This window comes from Carcharodon carcharias, chromosome 4 (genome assembly GCF_017639515.1).
Source record: "Carcharodon carcharias isolate sCarCar2 chromosome 4, sCarCar2.pri, whole genome shotgun sequence".
In the NCBI taxonomy this organism is placed as follows: Eukaryota; Metazoa; Chordata; class Chondrichthyes; order Lamniformes; family Lamnidae; genus Carcharodon; species Carcharodon carcharias.
Genome location: NC_054470.1, coordinates 145,010,102 through 145,028,274, shown reverse-complemented (window position 1 = coordinate 145,028,274; position 18,173 = coordinate 145,010,102). Strand labels below are relative to the sequence as shown.

The 18,173-nt window shown below is 41.4% G+C and overlaps 1 protein-coding gene across 1 annotated transcript in view; it reads left to right on the top strand.

Moving 5' to 3' along the window:
• LOC121277424 (ras GTPase-activating protein 1-like) overlaps positions 1-18,173 on the top strand; it is a 218,317-nt gene that overhangs the window by 115,127 nt on the left and 85,017 nt on the right. The window contains exons 12-13 of the mRNA XM_041186867.1: positions 3,319-3,406; positions 10,826-10,906. Of these exons, the coding sequence (XP_041042801.1) occupies positions 3,319-3,406; positions 10,826-10,906 (169 nt within the window). The remainder of the gene's footprint in view (positions 1-3,318; positions 3,407-10,825; positions 10,907-18,173) is intronic.

Sequence of the window (18,173 nt, the reverse complement as noted above, 5' to 3'; positions counted from 1 at the left end):
TTGCACTTTTTATATACTTTTTATAGCATAGAGACTAGTACTGTAAGTGTAAAATCTGGCCAGGGTCCTGGACAAGTTTAACATTTCTTCACTACTTTTGAATTCTACAACCCTATAAATGAACACTGGGGCTTTATTAGCATTTTTGATTGTTTTGTGAAACTGCAATTTTTTTTATTTAACGATTTGTTCCTCTGTATCACTAGATTCTTTTGCTTTTCTAACCCATTGTATTTCTTATTTTCTCAGGAGGTGATCTTTCTATTTTTCTTATCAAAGTGCATCATCTCACATTTATTATGTCAAAGTTAATTTGCCATTTAACTGTCCAGTCTGCAAGTTTTCTCATGTCTTCTTATACTCCTGTACTTTATTCCTCATTGGCTTATCCTCAACATCTCAGTGTATTGTCTAAGTTATCCTGTAAGCAAAATTGCAGGGACATGATCTGCTTAATATTTTGTGTATATTATGTAATCTTTTCATCTGTGGTGCATAAAGCATCTAAATACAGCACCCTTGAGAGTCTTTTTTTACTCTTCTTATCTCCCAGTAGCTTAGGAACAGAGATGTGCAGAGATACTAGCACAAATCTTGTAAGGTAGTGTGACAGATTGGGAAGGATGTTACAGCCATGGATGCCATATGTTTTTGTATTATTAGAAACTTGAAATAAAAAAGGAAAGAATTACACTAAACCTTTATAAAACACTGGCGAGGCCATTGCTGGAGTATTGTGCTCAGTTCTGGGCACCATGCTTTATTTAGGAAGGATATTAAAGCCTTAGAGGGAGAAGAAGAGATTTACAATAGCACCAGGGACGAGGGACGAAGTGAGAGAGATTAGAGAAACTAGGGATGTTCCCCTTAGAGCAGAGATGGTCAAGAGGGTATTTGATAGTCTTCAAAACCATGAATGGTTTTGATAGGAGAAGTTATTTCACTGGTTAAAGGATTGGTAACCAGACAACATAGATTGGTGTTTGGGTTTAGAACCTGAGGTGATACAAGGAAATCTTTTATGTATATACACAGTGAGTTGTTGTGATCTGGAAAGCTCTGCCTGAAAGGGCAGTGAAAGCAAATTCAGTAGTAACTTTCAAGCGAGAATTAGCTAAATGCTTAAAGGGAAAAATATTACAAAGTTCTGGGGAAAGAGTCAGGACAAGTTAGACTGAATACACTTGTTGTATGCCTTACCATTCCAGTGCTTCAGTAGTAGGCCCTTGCAAGAAAATATTCTGAGCTTTGCCTGTCTTTGTAAATTTAAAAAAAATTAATCTTTGTCAATTTGGTAGCAAATAATTTACATTGTGCATACTTTAATAGTTTTGAAATAGAAACCTTTTGGCCCATCTTTGCACTTAATTTCGTGCATCACCAAATAGTATATTTTGGGATGTAGTTCCTTGCGTCATGTTTCAATAATGCCTGTTAATTAATCCAGTCTTTTGATTACCCTATATCAGCTTTGGCATTTTCTCATCGATTCTTCCATGACTCTGAACTTATATTAGGAAGAATACTAACATTTCTTGGATTTCTGGGATCAAATCTTTTTGAGCATATCGTTATAGGAAATCGTCTGGGAAAGTTATCGCTCAAACAGGATTTTCATCAGTTGAGGAGGCTTTGTTTTGAGTGTATATACTATAAAAATATTGATTACAATATTATATAGTTCATTGTTACCAAGTTACTGGAGAAATTTCTCTCTGCTTAACAAAACTAAAATGTTCCTAATTAAGAATTAGAAACTTGCTTACTCATTCATTGTGCTTACAGTTGTTATTAGTTTTATTACACCATTATTTCTGGGTAAGTGGCTGTGAACCTCAAGGATGTATATATTAACACCATCAGCTACATCTAGTGAAAGTACTTTGCAATTTTTGATTGTTGGTCCCTGCTGTTTAGCCCTGGTTTCTATCACTTTCACAGCAAGGAAACTTAAGATAGTGCAAAAAATAAAATACTACAGATGCTGGAAATGTGAAATTAAAACAGAAAATGCTGGAAACATCTGTTTTTTAAGTTCTGATGAAAGCTCATCAACCTGAAATGTTAACTCTGTTTCCCCCTCCATCACTGCTGAATATTTCTAGCATTTTCTGTTTTTATATTATATACTGTAACCTTTCCAAACTGGGCTGCTTGGGACCAAGTCATTTCTGGATTTAGGAAAATCTGGATTATAGAATGATGTTGGAATGCCTAATCACAAGTGTATGAACCAGAAAACACTGTCAATATAAATATTTTACTTTAAGCAAAAAGCAGTGATAAACATTATAAAGCAGTTTTTTTTTAAAAAAAAGTTTTACATATCCAAATACTGTAATTTTCATGTTTTCGCTCCCAAAATACTGTTCTAAAATTGTGCCGTGAGTTGCTTTGATCTGCTCAAAACAATTTCCGGATGAATAGTGTTTCCAAACAATAAAACTGGAGAGGTTACAGTATATTAGGTTACAGTGTATTAAATGTATGGTGGTGATCAGTAAAATTAGTACACAGACCTTTTTGAATTTGAAATAGCTATTTTTATAATGTGCTAATATTCTAAACCTTATATTTTTAAGCTCCCACCTATTTGTCAAAGGGAGGAATAAATTAGAATTGAACCAACTGGGAGGCTGCAACTTTAGAGTTGTGAAATATGCATGAATATTATAAGTTGCAGTTTTGACAAAACTGTCCACCATCTCCAAGGCAAATGTCAGGAGTGTGATGGAATACTCGCCTCTTGCCTCGATGAGTGCAGCTCCAACAACACTCAAGAAGCTTGATGCCATCCAGGACAAAGCACCCCATCCACAAGCATTCATTCCTTCCACCACCAATGCACAGTGGTAGCAGTGTGTACCATCTACTAGATGCACTGCAGGAACTCACCAAGGTTCCTCAGACAGCACCTTCCAAACCCACGACCGCTACTATTTAGAAGGACAAGAGCAGCAGACACATGGGAACACCACCACCTGGAAGTTCCCCTCCAAGCCACTCACCATCCTGACTTGGAAATATTTCACCATTCCTTCACGGTCACAGGGTCAGAATGCTGGAACTCCCTTCCTAACAGCACTGTGGGTGTACTTGCGCTACATGGACTGCAGGGGTTCAAGAAGACAATTCACTAGCACCTTCTCGAGGACAATTGGGTCGGCCATAAGTGCTGGCCTGGCCAGCAACGCCCACATCCCATGAATGAATTAAAAAAAAACAAATATAGACTGATCAAGATTTCTTCTCTAGTAGAGATTAGTTGTACTGCACTTTCATGGATTAATTTGTTTCCTATAATTTTCCTTTTCTTAGGCCAAACTGTTTTCAAATAGTAGTACAGCACTTTAGTGAAGACCATTACATCTTCTACTTTGCATCAGAGACTCCAGAACAGGCTCAGGTAAAATGTTGGAAGCTAAATGATTATAACTTTGGCATGACTGTGTTAACCAAATGTTCAGTGTACTGCCTTCTCATAGCTAAAGAAAACTGACAGCAGTATTTCAGTGACATAATGACTATCTTGCAAAGCTCTTGTTGACAAACAAGGTGATGTTTGATGCTCATCAATAAGCTGTTGGTGTTGAAAATAATTGATAGCTGGCCTTTTAAATAAGTTACAACAATGTCTCATTGTTCAAAAATTGTATAAATTAGGCTATTTTTGAAACACAAGAGACAATACAAAAGGCAGTATAAATATTTAGAAATAAAACAGTTCAGCATGCAAGAAGGTAGTTAAAAAAGCCCATTTTGAAAATCCTCTTTACATCAAACATGAAACTCAGCAACAACTCAAAAGGAGAGCGAATTGGTTGGAGAGAAGAAAAAAATGGAATACCCTAACAAGAGATCAACGCAAAGAGCAAAGAAGTGTGACCTCTTGCTGTAAATCTGTGGTTCTGAAAGATAGGGTGGCACAGATTAATGGGAATTTGCAGCACCAAAGAAGGTCATTTAGCCCATCTTGTATGTGCCAAATCTGGAGCAATCCAAAACTAATTCAATCCTTTGTGCTCCTCTTCTCACTACACCCTTATATTCCTGTATCTTCCATTGTTGCAAATGTTTATTTAATCTTTACTTAAAAGGTGCAATGGGCTCTCAACTATTCCTTGTGGTAAAATATTTCATGCTAAAACAACTTGCTACGTGAAGAAATCTATACTAATCTATCTGTATATTTGCTGAGTGATCATTTTAATCGATGGTCACTCACTCACTCCCTATTCGTAGAACATAGTCTTTCCTTCGTCACCTAATCAACACCCTTCATAACTGAAAAAAATTCTTTGCAGAGTGACTTCTTGACCTCTTCTTTAGTGGAAATAGACCTAGTATCCCCAATCTTTCTTAAGTACATTTCTGATCCTGGTATTCTGATGAAATTTATTGTACACCCTCTACTTTTTAATATTCTTTCTATAATGGCATTTTCAAAACTGTACTCTGTACTTACTATGGCTGTGTACAGGTCTATCACTCCTGCTTTGCATACATCATTAATTAAAAAAAGCTATTGATCATGTTGTATGACATTTGCTACAGAAGTTCCTCAAGGTAGTGTCCCACCATCTTAAGCTGCTGCATCAGTGACCCTCCCTCCATCATAAGGTCAGAAGTGGGGATGTTTGCTGATTGCAGTGTGTTCATTCCCATTCATAACATCTCAAATGTTGAATCAGTACATGCCCGCATGTAGCAAGACCTGGACAACATTCAGGTTTAGTCTGATAAGTGACAAATAACATTCATGTCACAATGGCTCCCTCTGGTAAGAGAGTCTAACCATCTCCTCTTGTCATTCAATAACATTACCATCACAGAATCCCCCAACATCAACATTGACCAGAAACTTAACTGAACCAGTCATATAAATAATGTGGCTACACGTACAGATCAGAGGCTGGAAATTCTGCTACAGGGAACTCACCTGACTCTTCAAAGCCTATCCACCATCTGTAAGGCACAAGTCGGGAGCATCATGGAATACTCTCCACTTGCCTAAATGAATGCAGCTCCAACAACACTCAAGAACAATAGCTTGGTAGTACAGAACTTGAACATTGCTGAAAAAAACAACATTGCTGAAACTTTTCATCTTGCACTCATCAAGACGAATGAAAGAGTGCCAAATTTCAAACGATCAAAGTAATTTATACTGCAGGAATAAAGGGTGATTGGTTGACAAGCCGACTCTGATTTGCCAAGGCATTGCAACGGAGAAAGCAACGGGGAACTATAGGCTCCCCAAACTCCCAGAAAATTCAAAAAAAGCTCAAGGCTTGAACATATTCCTTTTGGTTGCAGAGAACTGATCTCTGCATATGAATGTATATTGCTTGTAGCAAGCATAAATAAACCACACTACAAGCTCAACTAATTATCTTAAATAGGTTGTTAGTGTAGCCCTTAGCACTCAGAAGATTGTTCAGCAAGTGCTGCCAACTGCAGAATCACATCTGGTGGTAGACATTTTGTTTTGGGTTTTACAAGCACAGGTTAGTTGAGTACGGTCTGTAGTCTGCCTATTAAGAACAACCAAAGGAACATGCTGTTTGATTTGATCAGCCAGTTTGTTGGGGGTACAGCCTACATACCTGGCATCGCACCATCGTTGAAATTCATACACAAGCCTAAAATTTCCTGTTGATTTAATTGAATTTATTTAAATTGAATTTAATTTAAATTGCAAGGTAGCATCAGTAATGGTGATCATGACAACGATCATTGATTGTTGTAAAAACCCATCTGATTCACTAATATCCTTTAGGAAGGGAAATCTGCCATCCTTACCTGGTCTGGTTACATGTGACTCCAGACCCACAGCAGTGTGCTTGACTCTGATCTGCCCTTTGGAATGACTTAGCAAGCAATTCAGTTAAAAGGCAATTAGGGATGGGCAACAAATGTTGGCCTTGCCGGTGACGGACATATCCCATGAAAGATTTTTTTTTAAACCCTCAGATCTCTAGTACATGAATTTTAATTCATGTATATCCTTGATTTTCATCACTCCATCAACGATGGTCATGCCTTCAGCTACCTAGGTCCTGAACTCTGGGATTCCTCCCTAAACAACTCCACATCTCCGTCTTTAATACTCCTTAAAACTCTTGACCAAGTTTTCGATCACCTGTCCTAATATCACCATATTTGGTGATATTTAGTGTCAGATTTTGTTTGATAACAGCAATGTGGTTGACTCTTACATGCCCTCTGAAATGGCCTAGCAAGCCACTCAGTTGTAACAAACCGCTACAAAGCCACAAAAAAGGAATGAAACCGGACGCACCACCCAGCATCAACCTAGGCACCGGAGACAACAACAGTATTCTCAGCCCTGTCGACCCTGCCAAGTCCTCCTTACTAACTTCTGGGGGCTAGTGCCAAAATTGGGAGAGCTATCTCACAGACTAGTCAAGCAACAACCTGACATAGTCATCCTCATGGAATTATACCTTACAGATAATGTCCCAGGCACCACCATCAACATCCTTGGGTATGTCCTGTCCCACCGGCAGGACAGGCCCAGCAGAGGCAGCGGCACAGTGGTATACAGTTCGGAGGGAGCTGTCCTGGGAATCTTCAACATCGACTCCGGACCCCATGAAATCTCATGGAATCAGGTCAAACATGAGCAAGGAAACCTCTTGCTGATTATCCCCCCTCCCTCAGCTGCTGAATCAGTGCTCCTCCATGTTGAACACCACTTGGAGGAAACACTGAGGGTGGCAAGGGTGCAGAATGTAGTCTGGGTGGGAGACTTCAGTGTCCATCACCAAGAGTGGCTCGGTAGCACCACTACTGACCAAGCTGGCTGAGTCCTAAATGACATAGGTGCAGGGTCCCTGGCAGGTGGTGAGGGAACCAACAAGAGGGATAAACATGCTTGACCTCATTCTCACCAACCTGCCTGCCGCAGATGCACCTGTTTCGGTAGGAGTGACCACCGCATGGTCCTTGTGGAGACGAAGTCCTGCCTTCACATTGAGGATACCCTCCATTGCATTGTGTGGCACTACCACCGTGCTAAATGGGATATATTTCAAACTGATTTGGCAGCTCAAGTCTGGGTATCCATGAGGTGCTGTGGGCCATCCGCAGCAGCAGAATTGTCCTCAAATACAATCTGTAACCTCATGACCTGGTATATCCCCACTCTACTAGTACCATCAGGCCGGGGGATCAATCCTGGTTCAATGAAGAGTGCAGGAGGGCATGCCAGGAGCAGCATCAGGCATAGCTAAAATTGAGGTGTCAACCTGGTGAAGCTACAACACAGTACTACTTGCTTGCCAAACAGCATAAGCAGCAAGTGATAGACACGGCTAAGCGATCCCACAACCAATGGATCAGATCTAAGCTCTGCAGTCCTGCCAAATCTAGTAATAAATGGTAGTGGACAATTAAACAACTCACTGGAGAAGGAGGCTCCACAAATAACCCCATCCTCAATGATGGAGGAGCCCAGCACATCAATGCAAAAGATAAGGCTGAAGCAGTTGCTACAATCTTCAGCCAGAAGTGCCGAGTGGATGATCCATCTTGGCCTACTCCGAAGGAGCCCCAGCATCAGAGATTCCAGTGTTCTGCAAATTTTATTGACTCCACGTGATATCAAGATACAGCTGAAGGCACTGGATAGCGCAAAAGCTGTGTGCCCTGACAATATTCTGGCTATAGTACTGAAGACTTTTGCTCCAGAACTTGCTGCGCCCCTCGCCAAGCTGCTCCTGTACAGCTACAACACCGGCATCTACCCAGCTATGTGGAAAATTGCCCAGGTATGTCCTGTACACAAAAAGCAGGACAAATCCAACCCAGCCAATTACTGCCTCATCAGTCTACTCTCGATCATCAGTAAAATAATGGAAGGGGTTTTCAACAGTGCTATCAAGCGTCACTTGCTTAGCAATGAGCTACTCACTGATGCTCAGTTTGGGTTCCTCCAGGGCCACTCAGCTCCTGATCTCATTACAGCCTTGGTTCAAACGTAGACAGAAGAGCTGAACACCAGAGGTGAGGTTAGAGTGACTGCCCTTGACATCAAGGCCGCATTTGACTGAGTGTTGCATCAAGGAGCCCTAGCAAAACTGGAGTCACTGGGAATCGGGGAAAACTCTCCACTGGTTGGAGTCATACCTAGCACAAAGGAAAATTGTTGTGGTTGTTGGAGGTCAATCACCTCAGCTGCACCACATCACTGAAGAAGTTCCTCAGAGTCGTGTACTAGGCCCAACCATCTTCAGCTGCTCCATCAATGACCTTCCTTCCATCGTAAGGTCAGAAGTGGGGATGTTCGCTGATGATTACACTATGTTCAGCACCATTCACGACTGAGTTGCTGAAGCAGTGCATGTCCAAATGCAGCAAGATCTGGACAACATCAAGGCTTGGGCTGACAAGTTGCAAGTAACATTCGTGCCACACAAGCGTCAGGCAATGACCCTCTCCAACAAGAGAGAATCCAACCATCGCCCCTTGATGTTCAATGGCATTACCATCACTGAATCCCCCATTGTCAACATCCTGCGAGTTAGCATTGACCAGAAACTGAACTGGACTAGCCATATAAACACTGTGGCTACAAGAGCAGGTCAGAGGCTAGGAATCGTGTGATGTGTAACCCACCACCTGACTCCCCAAGGCTTGTCCACCATCTACAAGGCACAAGTCAGGAGTGTGATGGAATACTCCGCACTTGCCTGGATGAGTTCAGCTCCCACGACACTCAAGAAGTTCGATACCATCCAGGGCAAAGCAGCCCGCTTGATTGGCACCACAATCACAAACATTCACACCCTCCACCATCGACGCACAGTGGCAGCAGTGTACCATCTACAAGATGCACTGCAAGAATTGACCAAGGCTCCTTCAACAGCACCTTCCAAACCCACTACCACCTAGAAGGACAAGGGCAGCAGATAGATGGGAACACCGCCACCTGGAAGTTCCCCTCCAAGTCACTCACCACCCTAACTTGGAAGTATTTCGCCGTTCCTTCACTGTCGTTGGGTCAAAATCCTGGAACTCTCTTCCTAACAGCGCTATGGGTGTACCTACACCACATGGGCTACAGCGGTTCAAGAAGGCAGCTCACCATTACTTTTTCAAGGGCAACAAGGGATGGGCAATAAATGCTGGCCCAGTCAGCGAAGCTCACATCCCATGAATGAATGAAAAATGCTCCTGTGAAATGCCTTGTGTGTTTCTACCACATTAAAGGCTTTGGATAAATCAGTGGTAACCCCCAGGATGTTGTTGTGACATGTCAAAATCTCAAAGGATTCTGCAAAATCAGGGATAAGATTGGGAAGTGTCTGCCTGACCTGATTAATTCCAACATTAACTGTTTCATCTCTTAGGCTGGAGTGTATCTGTATGTATGTTTTTTAAAAAACAGTTCTTTTTTTCAATTGCTCACTGTATTTGGGAATGGAAAGCCAGAATAGAAAGGTCAGAATCAGTAAAACAAACAACAGTCATCGCAATAGTTCCAACTAGGAACGAAGACAACTTGAAACTAACTTGCATTATTGTTCTAAGATCAGTGAAAAAGCAGGGATAAGTTAGACCATGGAAAACGGGCCGACTAATTTTATTGACTGTAATGTTCAGGCACACCACTCTGTTAAAGGTTATCAAAAAGGGATCAGGTTACATTACAAAGATGTTGACAGCACAATTTGCTAAATAGTAGAATATTTTGAAGAAACTTTCCAAAATGTGTATGTATGGGAATGAAATTGACATCACAGACTGAGGAAAGCTGGCTACATGAAGGAATAGCACATAACAAATTATTTTCCTTTCCCCTCTTAATCTCTCCCATGGGTTTTGGGCTTTAGTGTTTTTAATTGTCACAGGGAACAGGTATAATATTCTTAACTGCAACGTAAGGAAGGGAGGAAAACTTCCTTTACAGAACTGGTGCCAGAAAAAATAAATTGGAGGTAATGAGACCAAACTGCTGCATGCTATATAAAAAATGATTCTATCTAATATCTCCTTGTAATTGCATCAAATATAGAAACCTTATACAGTGAAGTCTTATTTAGAATTCTCAATCAACTCCTGATTAAACCCATTTTGTTCTGAGAGATCAAGTCATAAAGAATTTCTTAAGTTTAAGGTTGCCTCTTAATGAGAATCTTGTGATCTAAAATCGGAAAGAAAATTAGTATTTCAACTAGTACCACAGCCAGTGTGTATTCAGTCAGAGTCTGGATCTTGGCCCTCCCAGGAAACCCTGGACCTTGTCTGCAAAGTTAGCCTCAAACTATTCCAGCTACCCTTATCCAGTTCCATGTCTAATTGTCTTAACTCACATACAGGTTAGCATACTGGTTGTACACAACTTAAAAGGTAACACTCTATAAATCTGTTGCAGATGTTGCCACTGCGACAAGCTCAAGCTTCCCTCTCTCTGTCCAGGCAACTTTCACCTTCTCATTCCACCCCCACTTTCTCAGTCTCTGTTTTTTTTTAGCGCACTGCATTTTGTTTTGTAGCTTATTGCCCCATATACCTATTGTATCATCACCCTATGGTGGTACTCTTGATTTCCATTCCTCCTACAATTATCAGCATGGGTTTGCAGCTTTTTTGTCCTTTGAACAATGAACATTCACTGCACTAAACTGATTATTAGTTTTAGATGAAGAATAAATTAAATAATTTCAATATATTATCTGTATTTGGCTTATTAAAGTCGTAACGGTCAAATAAAAGTTGATAATGAAGTTAGAAATTATTTCGTGGTTCTGTTATATAGATATTACCTGTAGTTACTGTAAATATTTTTTTACTCTTGTAGGACTGGATGAAATGCCTGCAGGTATTTTGCAGTAACTTGAAGAAACCTCTGCCACCAACCTCTAATAAACGCCTTCGACAGGTAAAAGGAAGAAAGATTTTACTCAGCAATTTACATGGCATAAAAAAAAATCAATTTATAATGCATTGGATTCTAAGGGGTGGTGGGGGTTGTGGGGGTTCCCAGTCATTGGAGGCGTGGGGACTGGGGAAATATTTTTTTTTTAAAGAAGGTGTGGGACAGTATCCCATATCTTCTTGCCAATACTCATTTTTCTCAGGGTGTGTTTTTTGCGCTTCCGGCAACTTGTGTGGCAGTGGCAGGAAGCCAGTTGAAGGAAATTTTTAAAGAGCCAATTCCCCATGGTAATAGTTCTTTACCAGCAGCGCACAGGTCGCATGCAGCTTCCAGAACTCAGCAACTCAGAGGAGGCAAATTCACAGTGGGGTCATTGAAGCCTGAAGTTGAATTGCACTCCAGATTATAAAGGGGAATAGCAACAAGCCTGAGGTTAGCCTTAGGCAGAGGCTTGCCATTAGTGGAATAGTTCATTGAGACTGCTGTTACTGCTAATGCTAGGGTCGAAGAGATTACTGCCGGTTCCTGCGGCATAATTCCTTTGTGCCTTCAAGCATGTACAGGGACCTGTTCGAAGGTCGAGCGACCACAGAGCAGGAGCTGCAGCATTACTCAACTCAGCAGCCAAAATGGGAGGGCCAGCAATTGGAATAGCTGTAGCATGCATTGCACCCATATGCAGCTGGACGCAGTGAAGTGGTTGGCCGCAGGCCATGAGATGGAAGAAGGTGCTACCCTCAGCACAGGGTCTAAAGACAAAAGGTCAGCTTCTTGGACCTCTCCAAGCCACAGGTGATTAAAGTTTCCACTTCTATTTTGAGAATTATTAATTTGTGCTGCTCTCTAAGCAACACTATCTTCGAAAGCTGCAGCTCTTACATCAGGCAGTCACAGACTTTAGTGGAGGATCTGAAGCCAGAAGGAGTCATTGGACGTCCATTGCACATAGCAGTCTAGGTAACCATAATGTTGAATTTCTTTCTGTCAGGATCATTCCAGGAGTCCAATGCTGACATCTGCATGATCTCACAATCTGTTGTCCAGAGTTACATTACTAAAGTAATGGATGCTTTGTATCCAAGTCATTGAACTACTTGTGGTTCAAAATGGATGCTACCAGTCTGGACCAGAGGGCTGTCAACTTTGTCTCCATAGTAGGATTCTTTCAGGTACAGGGCGTGATAGATTGTATCTATGTGATCATCAAAGCACTATCTGACTAACCAAAAGTATTTGAGAGTAGTAAGGGATTCAATCCTTCAGTGTGTAGCTGTTATGCAACAAAAGGATGAAAGCTTGTGCAAGGTTCCCCAGTAGTTGCCATGCCTGAGGCAGACTCCAGTGCTTCAATCCTCTGAACTGCCTCCATGGATGGCTCCTGGGAGACAAGGAGTATGAAAATATGGCTGATCGACACCGATGGAGACTCCTTACAGAGGCAAATGAGGGTAATAATTGTTGTTATTTGGTGACCAGGACAATCATTGAGTAGGCTATTTACTTGCTTAAAATGCAGTTCCTTGACCAGGGTGCCCTCCAATATAGCCCTTTGAGGAACTCCTGCACTGGTGGTCTCCTGCACTCTGCACAACTTGGCGCTACAGAGGAAGGGAATTGGAGCTGGAGGATGGTGGGGACTGCTAAGCATCCTCAGAAGAGGAGGAAGACAATAATAAACTGCCAGTGGAGCATTCCTATCCAGAGACCCTGCTGATGCCTGTGCCCATTGATCTGCATACCTCAGAAGCATGTAGTGCCCTCATCCAGTCAAGATTCACTTGATTGTGGAGTGTGCAGCACTGCATTCTTGGCACCTGAGCCCCTGTGACAGCTCTCAAGCCCATCCTAACATAGAGATCTCCTTGCTTTAAGTAAATTACTCCGCTACCCCTCCCACTCTAACACTGAGATCCATTACATTCATTGAACTCACATCTTTTCAGCTTCTAATTGTCCATGTGCAATGTGACACTAAGAACTTAGCAGGTGGCCAAGTCAAATGACTTAATTACACTAAAGTTATTCATCATTAAAGAAAGTATCCAAGTGAATCCCATTGTGCAACTAAAGCCATTTTCTTGTTTTTCTCCTTATACATGGTGTACATGGTGCTACCACTGTGATTAGAGCAGATTCGGAATGTACCACAATTGTTTCTCTGCTCTAGCAAATGAGATTCTTGGGGGGTACGACCTCTGGGTTGCAGTGCCCAAAGCGCCATCTCAGACTATCCATTTGCACCTGTGCAGGCACAGCCTTGCTCCTGGGTGCATGACTCGGGGTTTTGTGGTTCTGTCAGAGGTGCTAAGGAGATGACTAGATTCTGGGGGGGTGAGTGGTTTGAGGAGAGCCATTGCCATCATCCCTGCCTTTCTCTGCCCTTTCAGGGCCCATCTGTACTTCCAAGAATAGGAGGACACTTGACTGCTTTTCCATGCAGTTCTGAGCCATCACTGCAACTAAACGATCAATGCTGCTCAAGGTTGCCAACATAGCGTGGAAACCATAGTCCTGCATCCACTCGTTGGCCTGCTGCATTTGACTCTGCATGAGCATGGCTACTCTTTCAATGGAGGAGCTCATGTGCTCTTACACACCTGAGGGATCACGGCACTCGTGTCATGGATGGACTTCTCTACAATACTTTAGGAAACTTACAGATGGCTACAAACTTCCTTTTGCTGCTCCTCAAACAATTGCCTCATGTATGACCCTCAAGGCTTAGCATCTATCAAAGATGAGTATGCCTGGAGCTATTCTCAGAACTCCATTAGGACTCCCTATAGCTATCACTGTCACATCACCTGCTCAGATGTGAGGTGCTCTTCACCTCGTTCCACCCATTCTATATGGGACTGAGGCCCCACAGAGTTGAGTGCATCTGCACTGGTGGAGGGTGTGAAGATGTTTCCATTAGTAGGAGAGACTAGGACCCAAGGGCATGGCATCAGAGTAAAGGGAAGACCTTTTAAAGCAGAGATGAGGAGAAACTGCTTTAGCCAGAGAGTGGCGAATCTATGGAATTCATTGCCACAGAAGGCTATGGAGGCTAGGTCATTGAATGTATTTAAGACTGAGATAGATAGGTTCTTGATTGGTGAGGGGATCAAAGGTTACAGGGAGAAGGCGGGAGAATGGGGTTGAGAAACTTATCAGCCATGATTGAATGGCGGAGCAGACTCAATGGGCCGAAGTACCTAATTTCTGCTCCTATGTCTTATGGTCTTATAACCTATGATGATAATTCCTCAGACTGCTGCTCTTACGCTGAGATCTGCGCTGTCTCCATGTGCCACTCCCATTGCACTTCCGGCATTGTCCCTGCAGGAGAAATAAGACCTCAAGCATGTAGGTGATAGTGGTTTCACACCCTCACATGTTGCTGAGCTTGAAATGTATACTTATGGATGATAGCTGCACAACTGAAGAAACTGCTCAAATCCAATTGCTTTATTCATACATAATGCTTTCACCCAATCTTTGCTGCACCACTTCTCCTCTATGGTGGCAGCCTGATGTGTTGCCATCCTGCCAATCTCCAGAATGACTTTGATCAGGATTGCCAGTAATGGGACTCTACCCCCAGCTTAGGCCTCTTCCAAGAGTTAAGTGCACTCTTCTGCAATGAGGACAAGAAGAGAGATACATTGTGGAAACCAAAAGGCATTTGATGGGCTTCAGGTCTGAGTATGAGTGTTGCCTGCACGCATAAAGGATGACGACGGGACCTTGTGAGACAATCCTGCTGCAAATGACATGCCTTAAAGCCTTTCTGTGAAGAGGACTGCCAAGGAGGTGAGATAATCATGCCCGCCAGTTGAGAATTGTGGCCACTTGCCTTGCCAGCCCTCAGGAGGTCTTTGAAGTGCTTCCTGCACTGCATATATGTCCTGTTTTTCACATTGCTAACCACCTCAGCTACCTCCAGCCTTGCCTCCTTGGTCATGCTGGCTGGCTCTTACTCTCATCATTTTGAAATAAGCACCTGCCTGTGTGTCCTCACCGCCTCCAACATAATCTCCAGGGATGAGCTGGTGGAACATTGTGCATTCCTTGTCTTACTACCATTTCTTCCATAAACCACTTGTCCAAATCAGCTCAGCAGTGAAATTTGCCATCAAGCTTTTAAACCTTGCACACTTTTTGTGTTCACAATTCATCAACCTGTCTACCGTTCCAGAGGCAGGTTCCTAATGCAATTTCTTCCAGAAGATTGAACTTGAAGGCCCGCTACTCTTACATCCGAGTTTCTGACCTGGAAATTAGCCCTCCGCCTATGCGAAATCTAAGGTGACAAATTTTAGCCCAACAAGTAGGTCCAGTTTGAGTCATGTTTTAATTAGAAAATGTAATAACTGGAAAATAGGGATGTTCTAAACTCTCACATAGCTAATATGTTTTGCTTTAATTCTTGGAAAAGCCAATTCATACACAAATGAAAATGGTTCACCTCATATACTTAACAGAGGCACCTACTATAGAAACTGATGGGAAGTTTGTCCTTTTAAAAATTGTACTCACTTAAAATAGCATAAATTACAACACAGTTATCAAGATTTAGGTCTCAAAAGACTTATTTGAACTGATTATTTGCGCGACTGTGGTAGCCTCTGGCATTGCTTCTAGAGATAGACCGTTTCCTTGTTCTACTCATTGTGAGGTGTTTGCTGCAAGGAACTATAGATACAAGAAGTATACCAAGATGTGTCCCTTTCCTTGCCTGCTATACTTTATGCAATGCTACATGTTCATTGATAAATGCTTTCTATTGTGCTGACCCTCTCAGGCTTATGTCTGATTAAGTGAATTATATTGAGATAAATTGCAAGGCAGCAATCTGGCATACTGATTAACACACTGTTACTAATAGATTTTCAGTGGCGTACTTATATGTTTAAGATGCTGCATTACTTTGTAATAGTAGAAATGTGTAATGCACAATGCATGATGTGTGCTGCTGATTTAAAGTGGCTGAATAAGTTGAGTTCCATTTTGTTGCATGGTTCTGTTGATCAAGATTGTTCAGTTTTACATGAAATCAGGTGGACTTGATTGTTATGTTTCCTTACCTTTGTGAAATGTAACTTTTAGCTTTTTAAAGCCCAGCTTATGTAAGATGTTTACAGTAACTTGCATAAGTTGTAGGATAGATAGGTGGAATGTAGGTGAATTGGGGAAAGAGCCAGTATTAAGTTTAGTATTGATATTGAGGTGCTGGGCTTCGGTAACATTGGGCAGTGATTTTGGGTATGGTAATGCATCAGAAAAGCAACTTGGGTGTGTTAACATTTGAGAACACATTCAATAAACAAATAGTTTACAGCATAGATGGAGGCGTTTTGACGGAGCAATCTAAAACAAATCTTACTGCTCGGCACTTTCCTCCATTTATCTTCCTCTATCAGTTGTTGCTTCAAATAATTATCCAACTTTTGCTCATAATATGTGATAATCTCTGCCTCAACCGCCCGCTGTGGCAAATTTTCCAACAACCCTCAAGAAATTTATTTAATTTTTTTCCTCGGCTCTTGGAGACCCGTTTCAATTTGGAGACCCTTGTCAATGGCTCCCCAGTCTTAACCCCTTAAAATTTAATTTTTTTTTTGTCAAATTTTCTCTTAGCCTTCTCTTATGAGTGGAAATAGTTCCAGAAGCTCAAGTTTCTCCACATAATTATTTCCCAATCCTGGCATCATTCTGGTAAATCCAGTGCATGCCTTCTATGGCTTTAATATTCTATCAATAATTTATCTAACTGTATTACCTTTCCTACAGTACAACAGTGACTACATTAGGACCGGGGGAAAGGTCTAAAAATTTGAGACAGATCTTTCAAGAGTGAAATTTTGAAACATTTCACACAAAAGATGGTAGAAGTGGGAACTCTCTTCCACAAATAACAATTGATGCAAGATCAATTGTTGCATTTAAAACAGATTGAAAAGATTTTTGTTAACCAGCGATATGAAGCAAAAATGGGTATACATAGTTTGCAGATCAACCATGATCTTCTTGAATGATGGAATAAGATCAAGGAGCTAAATGGCCTACTCCTATTCCTATGTTCCTACTTCAGAAGTACTTCATTGGCTGCTTAGAATGTTCTGCGGCTGTGAAAGGTGTTACATAAATATTTTTATCTACTTGTATTCTATCTGAATGCATGCACATTTGCAAGAAGGTAGATGATTTAAAGACACAAATAGAGGTAAATGGGTATGATTTGCAGTTACAGAGACATGGTTACAGGGTGACTGAGACTGGGAACTGAATATTCCAAGATATTTTTCATTTAGGAAGGATAGGCAAAAAGGAAAATGTGGTGGGGTGGCACTGTTAATAAGGGACGAGAGAGGATCTTGGATTGGAGGATCAAGATGTGGAGTCAGTCTGGGTGGAACTAAGAAACAACATGCAGAAAATATTGGGAGTTGTTTATAAGCCACCAAACTCTGGTGCTAATGTTGGGCACAGGATAATTTAGGAATTTAGAGCTGCATGTAACATGGGTCATACAATAATAATGCGCAACTTCAATTTACGTAAAGACTCGGTAAACCTAATTAGCACTGATGCTATAAAGGATGAATTCCTGGAGTGTGTACGATTTGGGTTTCTGGAGCTTTTCCAGCATTTTCTGTTTTTGTTTCAGACCCCAGTACCACTGTCTATGATGCTGCCCTTTGTTGTATTATAATTCCTCATTTGTATATCGATGGCATGTTTCTTGTACAATTGTATTGGGTAATCAGCCTCTTAATTGCATTAGCCAGTGGCAGATAATGGCATTTCCCTGGTACCCTTGTCCCATGATAGCAATCAATGTCCAAATCCCTTTTGATGAGCCACTGTATTTTACTAAATGTCTGAATTAGCCCCTTGCTGCCCTATTTTTCAGCTTGGCCTTTGTATTATATAGTTCAAAACATGAGATCAAAACATGCCTGTGGGTTTAGATTTTTATATTGCATAAATTTCCCAATTGGAGGGTATTCCGATTCTATATCTCCCCCCTTTAATTTCTCTTTCACACTAGAGATATTACTTCTGACGAATCTTCTGCCGTGATGAGTGTTGCAGGTTCCAGCCAAATCTTACATTTCTTTATATAGGCTATACGTTTGAATCTATCACCCCAAACCCTATTTTAAATAATCCTTCCAATTTCTCCATTTTTGCCTTAGCTTACACGATAGTATAAACAGATACAAAATCGTAACTGATTGTACAATTATTAAAACGTGCGATGCAATTTGAACCCAAGGGGAAA